At 40.7% G+C, this 12,825-nt stretch overlaps 1 protein-coding gene across 11 annotated transcripts in view; it reads left to right on the top strand.

Annotated features, from left to right (window-relative positions):
• Nucleotides 1–12,825, top strand: part of CLIP1 (CAP-Gly domain containing linker protein 1) — a 99,984-nt gene that overhangs the window by 54,327 nt on the left and 32,832 nt on the right. For all 11 annotated transcript variants that reach the window (XM_083151332.1, XM_083151335.1, XM_083151330.1 and 8 more), the window contains 5 exons: nucleotides 991–1,048; nucleotides 5,109–5,192; nucleotides 5,277–5,433; nucleotides 5,797–5,962; nucleotides 7,148–7,363. In XM_083151332.1, the coding sequence (XP_083007458.1) occupies nucleotides 991–1,048; nucleotides 5,109–5,192; nucleotides 5,277–5,433; nucleotides 5,797–5,962; nucleotides 7,148–7,363 (681 nt within the window). The remainder of the gene's footprint in view (nucleotides 1–990; nucleotides 1,049–5,108; nucleotides 5,193–5,276; nucleotides 5,434–5,796; nucleotides 5,963–7,147; nucleotides 7,364–12,825) is intronic.

The following is a 12,825-nucleotide window of genomic DNA, read 5'->3' as shown; positions in this document are numbered from 1 at the left end:
AGGAGATTTTGTAATCCACTTATCTTGTATAAATTTTGTCAGACTATTAGTAAGAATTGCCAATAAAAGCCCCATGTCTGTATGATCCTTCCATGTTTCAAAGTGAGCAAACAACAAGTGAATAGGGAGCAGTGGAAGGTTAAGCTTAACTGTCTGTCTGTCTGTCTGATTTAATACATAAAAGTAATTATGGCAAAATGTCTGCAGATTGGAACATGACCAAAAGTCATGTATATAGTATGCATATTCATAAAACATTTAGGCCGATGGCCTGTAGAACCCGCAATATGGTGTATTTAATGTGGCCGGTGAGGGTTTTTTTATGGCGAGAATTGCCGAAAACAAGCCATCCTCACCGTTTAACCCCCTCGGTGGCCGCTCGCCCTAATTCTATGTTCCAGGGAAATCCTCATTGTCCGAGGAAGGTGATGTTCGCCATTCGGGAAATACCATAAGCCCTGTGTAGAAATTTGATGTGAATCTCCTGTACTCTTGAATACCCTCAGAATTTAAATATATTGCTGGTATGAGATTGTTTTGAAAAGTCTCAATGTTGGGTAAATCACCTGACCATCTAATTTAAAAATTCATCAACAGCTTTTCTGGGTTATTCAGTAGTAAATGGGAGTACAAATACCTAATTTAATAGTGGGACATTTTGCATAGGAGTAACAATAATTCTTCTCAGATGTAGTATGTGAGGAACCTCATTTCTGAGGTAGTTTTGTAAAACCTGCAATTAAATAAAAAAATGATTAGATTAGAGATATTTTTCTTATTTATTTGAAAAATGAGGTCTCCACCAGGATCAAAATCTCCAATGAGTATACCATATATTTTCTAAGAGAGGCTCAAAATCAGTATTACCCCAGATAGGAGCATAGTTAGTGACCGTGTTATTTTTGATTGTGTAACCTGCTTCTGTGATGTCCATTCTATTTTTAAGTTTTTTTTTTTTCATATTTACGATTTGGCTTTTTATTATTCCAGAAAAAATCTATTAATTCCTCTACAGAAGACGCCAAGATTCTACAAAAAGCTATGCAAGGTACGGTCAACATGCAGTGTTCTCAAATTCCATTACCATTCGGTTTTTATGGTTAATTAAATGAAACCTAAATCTATAAGCTAGCTTATCTGAGTACCGTTGTTCATATGACCAAGTGCATGCAGATGTCTGGCAATGACTTAGCCCAGTCTGGCCTTTTGTGGCAGCATGTTTTGAAAGGAGAACACTCAGGAGATTCACAGGTGGAGCTAATTATTTCACTTGTGGTTTCTATGTGGAGACCTGGAAAATGTGCACTGTTGGGGGGGGGGGGGGGGGTACTTGAGGACCGATGTTGAGAACCTCTGCTCTAGAAAGAGTCCAGGTGGTTCCGAACTTCTTCCATTTAGGAATGATGGAGGCCACTGTGCTCATTGGGATCAAAGCAGCAGATATTTTTTGGTACCCTTCACCAGATTTGTGCCTCAAGACAATTTGGTCTCTGAGGTCTACAGACAATTCCTTTGACTTCATGCTTGGTTTATGCACTGTCAAGAGGGGTGCCGGATGGGTTCCCGACAGTCGGGATCCCGACAGTCATTTACCCGACGTCGGCATCCCGACTGTCAAAACGCCGGCAGCCGGGTGACCGACGGCCACCCGCTATTTTCCCTCGTGGGGGTCCACGACCCCCATAGAGGGAGAATAGAATAGGTGGCAGAATAGGTGGCTCCTGTAGCGAGCCACCATGCACGCAGCGTGGCGAGCGCAGCGAGCCCGCAAGGGGCTCTTTTGCACTCGCCATGCTGTCTGACTCCGGGCAGTCGGGATCTCAACATCGGGATAATGACTGTCGGGATAATGACTGTCGGGATCCCGACTGTCGGAGTCCCATACCACACCCGTCTATGGGACCTTATTTAGACAAATGTTTGTGCCTTTCCATTTCATGTCCAATCAACTGAATTTATCACAGTTGGACTCCAATTAAGCTGTAGGAATATCTCAAGGATGATCAGTGCAAACAGGATGCACCTGATCTCATTTTTGAGCGTCATGGCAATGGCTGTTCATGTGATTTCTTAGTTTATTTTTAATAAATTAGCAAAAATCACCCAAAAACTTTTCTTCACGTTGTCATTATGGGGTATTGTGTGTAGAATTTTGAGGGGAAAAATTTATTTATTTCATGTTTGAATAAGGCTGTAATATAACAAAATTTGGAAAAAGTGAATGCACTGTACCATCAAGCATTTTAAACAAGTGCTATAAACTATAGAAAACAAATCTATAAAAGAGTTTGGGGGGTGGTGGTTGGGGGTGCCAATTTGTCTAAACATCCATTTTTTAGTATCTGGGAGCATATAGCCAATTGTGATTTGATCACATACATCACCAGATTTTGTTCCAGCCAACTAGTTGAATTGGTTGAAAGATTATCTTCAGGTACATGGCTAGATTTTGTCCTCATTAGTTTAAATGTTTGCATATTAGATTTTAATCAATGGTTAATAGTTCAGTCTTATGGCAGCAAGTGCTCTGTATACAGTGGGGTGCGAAAGTTTGGGCACCCCTGGCAAAATTTCATTTTAATATGCAAAAAGAAGTCAAGAAAAGATGGACAAATCTCCAAAAGGCATCAAATTACAGATTAGACATTCTTATAACATGTAAAAAAAATTAGATTTTATTTCCATCATTTATACTTTCAAAATAACAGAAAACAAAATATGGTGTCTGCAAAAGTTTGGGCACCCTGCAGAGTTTATAGCATACACCGCCCCCTTTGGACAGCTGAGACCTGGAAGTGTCATGGTTGTTCTCAATCATCATCTGGAAAGACCAATCTCAAAGGTTTTAAAAGCCCAGACTCATCTGACCTTGCCCCAACAATCAGCACCATGCATTCTTCTAACAGTTGTGTAGAACACTGAAACTGAGAATAGTTGACACTCACAAAGCAGGAGAAGGCTATAAGAAGATAGCAGCAAAGGGTTACCAGATGCCCATATCCTCTGTACAGAATGTAATTAAGAAATGGCAGTCATCAGAAACAGTGGAGTTAAAGCAAGATCTGGAAGACCAAGAAAAATATCAGACAGAACAGCTCGCAGGATTGTGAGAAAAGCAAGTAAAAATCCACGTTTGACTGCACGATCCCTCCAGGAAGATCTGGCAGACATTGGGGTTGTGGTACACTATTCCACTATAAAGAGATACTTGTACAAATATGGTCTTCATGGAAGAGTCATCAGAAGAAAACCTCTTGTACGTCCTCACCGCAAAAATCAGCGTTTGAAGTTTGCAAATGAACATATAGACAAGCCTAATGCATTTTGGAATCAAGTTCTGTGGACCGATGAGGTTAAAATATAACTTTTTGGCCGGAATGAGCAAAGGTACGTTTTGAGAAGGAAGGGCACAGAATTTAATGAAAAGAACCCCTGTCCAACTGTTAAGCATGGGGGTGGATCAATCATGCTTTGGGGTTGTACTGCAGCCAGTGGCACAGGGAACATTTCACGAGTTAATGAGAATCCTCTACATCTACATTCTACAAATGGATAATGATCCTAAACACACCTCAAAATCCATGGTGGATTACATCAAGAGGCGTAGGTTTTGCCATGGCCTTCACAATCTCCTGACCTTAACATAATTGAAAATCTATGGATAAACCTTAAAAGAGCAGTGTGTCATAGACAGCCCAGGAATCTCAAAGAACTGGAAGACTTTTGTAAGGAAGAATGTTCGAAGGTACCTCAAACTGAATTGGAAGACTCTTGGCTGGCTACAAAAAGCATTTACAAGCTGTGATACTTGCCAAAGGGGTCAGTACAAGGTATTAACTCTGCAGGGTGCCCAAACTTTTGCATATGCCATATTTTGTTTTCTGTGATTTTGAAAGTGTAAATGATGGAAATAAAAACCAAACTTTTTTTGACATGTTATAAGAATGTCTAATCTGTAATTTGATGCCTTTTTTGGAGGTTTTTCCATCTTTCTTTGGCTTCTTTTTCCACATTAAAATATTTTTTTTGCCTGGGGTGCCCAAACTTTCGATCCCCACTGTATACAGGATCACTGTCAAATTTTGTGCCAAAGGCCCAAGATTGTAATTTGTTAAAACCTCCACCATAAGGTTAGAATGTGTTTGCATGACTCAATGGGGCAGATGTATCATAGCAGCGCTTATCGCGCTGCTATGATACTTCCTGCTTCGCCTCAATAGCGAGGCAAAGCAGGAAGGGACATCAACAAGATGTATTAACATCTTGTCTGCCGAAGCGGGGGAGCGTTAACTCCCCCCTTCAGCGATGTCCCTTTCTGGAGATAGCGCATCAGTTAATACTGATGCGCTATCTCCTGTCCCCCGGCCGGCCGCACTGGGCATGCGCGGGATCTCGCTGTTCACGCGAGATCCCCAGCGCAGCCCACAGCTGACAGCAGGGACAGCGCTGTCCCTGCTGTTTAGATAGGGCTTCGCCAGCCTGATGCTGGCGAAGCCAAACCCGGCTTCGTGCGGAACGGTCAGCGATGCTGACCGTTCATACATTCGGCCTGCTATCATTTTGATAGCAGCGCCGATATGGACAGGGGCGCATAGCGCCCCTGTCCAATACCGCACGCTAGCTCCATCATACATGGGGGAGAAGCGGTATCAGTGCACATAACGTGCGCTGATACCCTTCTCCCCCATAACGACAGATCATACATCTGCCCCAATGACCGCAATGAAATCAGGTGTAGTGTTCGTTCGTCATCTGTTTCCCAGATCATCAATCTTTTTTTCATATCCTGAATCAAGGCAAATTGAACCTTGGTATTTTTTTAATTTCTAAGTGAAATTTTCCAAAAACAGCTTCGATGTGCATACCACAGGGTCCAGGGGTACCTTATGGCGGCTCTGAGTGCCACGGTGTCTCCGCAATGCGATAGACACGCACACATACAGTACACACTCTTCAACTTATTATATAGATCAAGCCATGTTTTTTTTTTTAGCATGACTGATTTACAGGAGCAGAAAACTTGTTGTATTTCATTCTATATTTATTGGTAAATTACTTAGCAGCTGTCCTGTTTTAAAGTACTCACAACTTAAATTTTCATTTTGTAGAAGCAGTGAATAAAGTAAATGAGAAAGAACATCAATGCATCGAATTTACCAAGAGGCTGGAACATTTGGAGCCTCGTTGTGCAGGTGAGTAGTTTCTCTTAATCATAGATGAAGCTCTCCTCGTTTCCACCAGGTTCTAATATCATTTGATGTTCCTTGTGTGTTCAGTCCTGGAAAAGAAGGTGAAAGACGGCGATGAGAAACAAGAGAACCTCCTGAAGGCAAAAACTAAGCTAGAACATCAAATCGCAGAAATGATTCAGTCATCAGGAGATAGCTCTGTTCAGCTTTCAGTATTGAATGAAGAGCTACAGTCTAGGGAAAGGTAACTTACTCAACATGAACATTTAAGTGTCTTATTGCAGATTCGTCCACTTATTTTATTGCCTTGTGACTCACACAAGTAAGGACTTTTAGTTGATATAGATATTAACTAGAACTCATGTTATCTTAAAATTATTTTTTGTTACAACAGAGATTCTAAAGCCACTGTTCTTATGCCAATTTATGGTTATGTGCATTTTTTTCCATAAGAATTGTAGTTCTGCTAAGGGTGCAGAATTCCATGTATTCATTTTATTTTCCATTGTTATACGGTTTAGTATTCCAGGTTTAAAGATTTTACATTTTTATAAATATATATTTTTTAAAGATCTCTTTTTTAAGGTAATCCCTTTACACTTTACAGAAGTTTATCTGACATGCAGGCAGAACTGTCAAAGTCCAAAGAATCTGTCCAACAGCTACAAGTGGATATTGAACAGTTGAAATCTGAAGCCAAACTTTCGTCGGTGAAGGCACAAGAGGCACATCAGTTGGCATTAAAGGCTATTACTTCTGAAATGGAGGATGTGGTAAGAGATACTGACAACTAATGCTAGGTACACACTAGGCAATATACCATTCGTTCTATTACATGGATGAAGGATAGTACATTGGTGGGTGTGTACACCCAAAATGTCTGTGAATGACGCCATTTTCAGACATGATGATCGTCACTTCTGCACAGCCGATGCTTATTTTATCTTGCACCTTTGCCATTCCTGGTTTAGTGTGTAATGTAAGGTTAACAGGTTGATTTGTGCTAGGTCAGCCTTCAACTCTTTGGATGTTTTAATGATTTTTTTAGCAACAAATTAAATCTTCATGATTTTCCACTTTCCTACATGTCCAGGAAGAGGTTCTTCACAGATCAGTTGTAGCAGCTGTTCTAATTACATTGTGCATTGTTAACAGGCATGCCAAGGTCTTTGAAGATGACCTTGCACACTTTAGAGGTTTTACTTTTGGTTATAAATGCTCTTTATCATTCTGGCTTGTCACCATTGTAATACATTAATATTGAAAGAAAGGTGGCCTTTAAAAACTGACCATAGTTATTTCCCTATATTCATTTGTTCAGGACATAGAAGGGAAGGTCAATGCTACTGTACCAATAAAAAAAAAAATTCAAATCCTAACTGCGCATTATTTTCTGGAGATAAGTTATATTCCTCTTAGAGACCCGGCTCCTTAAGGACCTTAGCCCAAATAGTAACCGGATTAGGAATCAACATTGCTTTCTCCCTTAATAGTAATTTGGCAGTTTGTGCCATGTCAGGAAGGTGGTATTCAGTCAATCAGTATATAACAAAGAATTGATGCCAACCAGTGCTTCATATCAATAAGGTTCCTGGCTGCTGCTTTATTGGAAACCCTTGAAAAAACATTTGGTATCCCAATTGCGCAAGGATGCCTGTACAATTAAAAAATCGTGTCTCATCGCATGCGATCGGGACGCATGCAATGCGATCGAAACGATGGCATAAGATGAAAATCGTGGGCGCCGTGCTAGGAAACAAGTACCCATTGTAATGGCATGCGATGCGACGCAATAATAAAATTGTACAGTGCTGGTCTTAGGACCCGAAAATCGGGTCCCATCGCATACCTTAATTAGTGGTATGCGATGGCATAAGATGGGTGCCGTGCTTGGAAACAAGTACCATAGATAGTTATGCATGTAGATCATGTCTGTATTAAAATTTTCTTTTCCACAGAAATTAACGGTTGAAAAGGTTCAAAGTAAAAATAGAGAAATGCAGGCACTTCATGAAAAATCAATAGCCGATTTAGTTTGCCAACATGAAGCTGTGATCAGTGAGCTCAAACAAAACCTGCAGGCTAAGGAGGAATTGTGGAAAACTGCCCAGACCACACATAATAGTATGGTCAAACAGATGGAAGAGCTACAACAGCAAGCCGAACAGGCCAAGGTAATTTTTATAAGACTATCATGAGATATCTAGAATGTTTCTGTTTTCTCTAATGTTCTAAAGTTTCAACAGTTCCAAAAGTAGAGTTGACTGAAATTTATATGGTTCCTGTGTTTGGCAAGTTCATAATGGTGATACCTGCTTGGGTACAGGTGAACTATCTTACACAAGCCTTGAAATTCAAGAATGATTAAAGGTTCCAAATCCATAATCGTTGTATTAAAGTGCAAAACCCACAAACCATTATCTATAAATTGTTTTAGGTCACTATAATGCATTATTCCTTTTTGGCATTTAATCAATTTTAAATATGTGCCCTGCACACTGGTTTTCATGATTTTCATTCTGCATAATGTGGGGCATGGAGATGTGATGCAGGAGGCGGCAGATGTGTTGGTGCAGAAAGAGAAGAGAAGTAGGAACAGTCATTTTAAATACACACTCTATAAGCATTGATCTTTTATGGGAGACTTTCTCATTTCAAAAAGTAAAGTACAACCTCATAAATATTACAGATAAAAAAATAGGGGGTTATTCAGAACTGAACGCAACCCTGCGTCTTATTGATCAGTTGCACATGTGTATGGATCTTGGCGTGCATGCGCGAGGCCAAACAGTGAAAAAATCCATTGTCTCTTGCTATTGAAAGCCAATCATAAGTAGATTGCCAGAAAGCTGTCATTTGAGGGTGGTAACAGACTATTTTCTGGCAGTGTCCGGGATAATGCAGGTGAGCCCAGGCGTTTTCAGGGAGGGTGTGCAGGGCCTAGGGTGCCGGCCACTGGGGGGCGGTAGTTGGGAGCAGGGTCCCCCAGAAGGCTGTTGGGAGCAGCCTCCCTTCCCCCCTGGATCAGCGCGCCGGCCGGGCGGCACATGTTAATGCTGGGCAGCGCTGAGCACTTGGCTCACCCTCAGACGCTGCCCAGCTGTACGCGGAAGATGTCTGCACCGGGACTGAATACACAGCACAGTGAGCCCCTGCGCCCTCCGCCCTCCTGCCCGGTAAGCGAGACCTCCTCACTCCCGCCTGCTGAGCCAGTGAGCCCCGCCCACTGAGCTAGCCAGCTCGCCTGCACGCTGCGCCCCCCCCCCAAAGCAGCACAGCGGCCGCATTAACCCTCCACCCACCTGTGGAGCGGGTGACCGCCAGGGCTGAGGGTGTGTGGTGTCTGTCCGGGCTCACTTAGCCTGTTTCTATCGCGCATGTACAGTAGGTTCTGGGTTACGCAGAGTGGGAAAATCATTAGATGGTAAGTGAGTTGTGAATGGATTTGCAGTTAATCACCGATCAGCATGATTTTTGCAATCCATTCGCAGACTTGCACAGGGTGGCAGCTATCCGATCACAGGGCATTGCTAAATAGGCCTGCTGAGTTCATGTCTGAATAACCACCATAGAATTTTAATGGAAAGCTGTCTGCTGGTTAGTTGGTAATCTTTCTTTTCATGGTACCAAGGTAATAATATCGATCTGTAACACACACCGCTATTACATACTAATCATGCAATTATCTCACATCTTAGTGGAGTAATGTAGAAAAAATAATTTGGAGCATAGAATGGGATTGAAATTATATATTTTCTGTCCACTTGTTACCCTTGATTGATTTCAATTTTTTTTACGGTTTTCTTAGTAGTGCTTTGTCACATCTTATAGCATGTCCACTGCAAACATTTTAAACTTTTATTTCTATTAAAGAAAATCTAACACTTTTCATTCCATAACTACTTAAATTTTGTTTTGACTTTGTTTTTGTCTTTGGGTTTTTTCTAAATTATGTTTTATACATTTCGGCAATGCTTTATAATAATGTATGTATGAATTGAGACACATTTGAAAGGATCTATGCATTTTAGCATGTTTATGTTTTTGTAAGATCCACATCTAATATCCAATGTCCAAATGGTTTTAATTTGACGTTTGTACTCTACTATATTTTATTTTCTGCGTTGGAAGTTAATTTGAAGTAGCTCATTGTATTACTTTAAGGGATGTTAGGAACACAATAAAAGTGATTCAATGAATGGATCATCTATAGGTTAAAGACTCCAAAACCACCAGATAATTTATATTTCGTTGCTGGTCTGACATTCCACTACAGATTCTTTTTTTTTTTTTTTTTTTGTGAGCAAGGTGTCAACTACTGTACATGTTTCAGTTGTTAGTGCCCTCACATCTCATATGGTAAGGAATGCCTCATTTTTACTACCCTTACAATATAGGCCAGTATTCAATGAGAAAAATTCGCTGTGATTTCTGGAGAGTTTGTGCTTTTCACGCGGTGGAGAGAGGTTTTTTTTCTCCAAAGGCGAGCCACCCTATTCAATGTGAAATATTCTCCGTCTTTCTAAGTGATTCTCGCCGTCTCTCTCCGTGTAGAAATTCTCCATCTTTTGATGGAGAGCAGGAATGTGAACTTTTAAACTAAAAGGGTGTTTTTTTTAATTTTGGTGTCAAAAAATCAGGTTTTTTTTTCTGTGAAGGGCCATGTTATTTTTATTCATGTGCCTATAGCACATGAATATATATTTAATAAAAAAAAAATATTTTTTTACAATTTTTTTTTTTTTTTTACACAGTGCAGCCAGCAGGGGGCCGGAGCGCTCGAGCCGCTCATTAGATATTCATATATTCACTGCACCCGATGCACGTTCGGGTACAGTGAATACTGGGTCCCCCGCTGGCTATAGGGGGGGCAGCCTGTGCTGCCTGGGTCCAGGGGAGCCCTGCTCCCCTCCCCATATCCCCTGCAGCAGCCAAGAGAGACTTTAATCTCTCTTGGCTGCTACGTCCCCCGGCTCCCTGACAGCTCCCTGCCGCGGACGCTCGTCCGCTGCAGGGGTTAAGACTCGCCGCGAGTGGCGGCGAGTCTTTAACACGTTGAATAGGGGGAGCAGGAGGCTCCGGAACACGGAGAGTGCATGGCGAGAGAAAAAATCTCTCGCCATGCACGGAGAAAATTTCTCATTGAATACTGGCCATAGAACCCATACTGATACCTTCATTTCCTCTACATTCTTTGTTATGAAAAGTTTACAAGTTTATTGCTGGAATTTTATATTTGGCAAATCATTTCCTATACATCCATTGAGGGACACCGTTCTTGGGGTGTAGGACCTCATCAATTTAGGCACAAATTATGTAATCTTTTTGCCCTCTATATCCCTTTATCTCAGGGAACTGACTTATTTACTAATCAGGCTCCACCGGGCTGAATAAATACGCCTATTCATATGTCGCATCTTAGATGCAGCAGCTGCGTTCTCATTCAGAACAAGTGTTGAGGGTCTCCATGAATTGTAATTGTGAAACATTAGGGATACTAAGGCACACATTTTGTAACAGAGTCTGTGGCAAGATTATTATTATTATTATTGACCCTTTCTTATATAGCCCAGCATATTCTGTTGCGCTTTACAATTGGAAACAGTGATAAAACAAACTGGGTAGAAACAAACCAACATAGAGGTAGGAGGGCCCTGCTCGCAAGCTTACAATCTATAGGGATAAAAGATGATTGTTTACATAGAATAATATGGGTTATGAGCTCAAAAGCATAGTTGTTACTAAATCAGTGGTGTGGATGAATACTTGATTTGACAACTTTATATAGATACTCTACAGTAAAGGAACATTTTCCCCTGCACCTCCTTCATCTAAAACTCAGGTTTGACAATAGATACGATTTATGAATAAATGTGCCACATTCCGTTGCTTTCACAGTATGCCGTGTGCATCTTTAGTAAAGTGGACTTCATACAGCTCCAACTTTAGACAGGAGCTTGGAAATTATATTTTTTCCTGTAATTGGATATCCCAAAGCTTACTATTACAGGTGTGCACACTCTATAGATGTAAGGCTCTGTGTCCACTGAAGGAGTAGTCACTGCTCATTGGCTTATGATATGGGAGCGGTCATCTGCTCATGAACAGGTTTCCCTGCCTTAGTTTAAGCTTGATGGACATTGGGTGCTTGCTGGCCAAACCCTCTTGTGAGCATCGTGTAATACCAATAGATCATTTGTGTTTAAAAAAAATCAAGAGTCCTAAGGGGACTACTAAGATGGGAGCTGAATGTTGCTACGGCAACCAATGGACTCATTGCCCATCAGACAAGCTTGTGCCCATCAGACATGTTTGTGTTCAGTCAAGGGGAGTCAGTTAAATGGACTTAATGTATAAAAGAAAAAAATATTTGAAGTCACAGTAAGCTATGGTTTGGAGGTCAAGATGGCTTTGTTTGTGTTTAGACTTACTCATCATAGACAGTCATATGGTCGACCACTAATGGTCGACAGGGTCAAAATGTCGACATGAAAAAAGATCGCCATGCAATTTTTTTGATAAGTTATCATCCGACATGTGCCGACAGGCAGTATTTCATGCCCTACCATCCACTAGGGCATGGAGGCAGAATAAAATAGTGTGCCAAGCGCAGCGAGGCACCGAGCTTGAAGCATGGCGAGCGCAGCGGTACACTTAGACAGTGTCCATGTCAACTTATGTAGACAGACACCCTAAAACCATAAAAAAATCATGTTGACCTATTTACCATGTCAACCTTTTTGTGTCAACCCTTTACATGTCAACCTTTTGGCCCTGTTGACCTTTTCAACGCCGACCATTTGATTGTAGACTAAGACACTGTAGCTGCTTTTATACCATAACCATTTAGATATATCAACCAGATCTGCATGATCAATTATACAATGCCCACTATTTTATATATTTCCAGTTACTTATATATCAGCAGCATAATTGTTGCTATGGGCAATAACAGACAGACCTTGAGGTAAAGCTGGCCATACATCAGAAAGATCGATCTGAAGATCGATTGCGCTCATGATTGTGTACAATTTCCCGCGAAATTCCCGGCAGTCCTTGGTGGTTTTTGGACACACAATCTACTCAAAATCCATCATACAATCAGTCATACAATCCACCTTACAATCAATTGAGATTGTATGATTGGGTACAATATATTTCTGATGTATGGCCACCTTAAGAGTGTCCTGCTCGCAATCTTAACATTTTTATTTTGTTTTTCAAGTAGGCAAAAAACCATAAAGTCTGTTTAAAGAAGGGTGTGCATGTTAACAGAATACACACACATATATTTTACAACTTTAAAATATGTAGTTATTGGAAGTTCCTAAAAGCATATTTAAACATGATTTATTGAAGCATCATGTGGCACATTCACAAATATTGTTGGGAACAATAGGGCAAATATCAAAGAAAAATAACAAACTGCATTAATATTTATCCTACATAGCATTATTAAGGCAATCAATTAAGAAAACAATCGGTTCCATGACACACACAATCTTTTTATATAATGGCCATAATCCTTTGGGCTCTGCGTTTTTTTTTCGTGTGTCAATTCATACATACAAGTGCTAAACCTGTGCATACTCCATGATTCCTTTTAGCCTGCTTGATTTTTCATTTTTTTTTTTAC

This window comes from Crinia signifera, chromosome 1 (assembly GCF_055691185.1).
Source record: "Crinia signifera chromosome 1, ASM5569118v1, whole genome shotgun sequence".
NCBI lineage: Eukaryota > Metazoa > Chordata > Amphibia > Anura > Myobatrachidae > Crinia > Crinia signifera.
The sequence above is the reverse complement of the archived record's forward strand: the minus strand, read 5'-3'. Positions and strand labels throughout refer to the sequence as shown.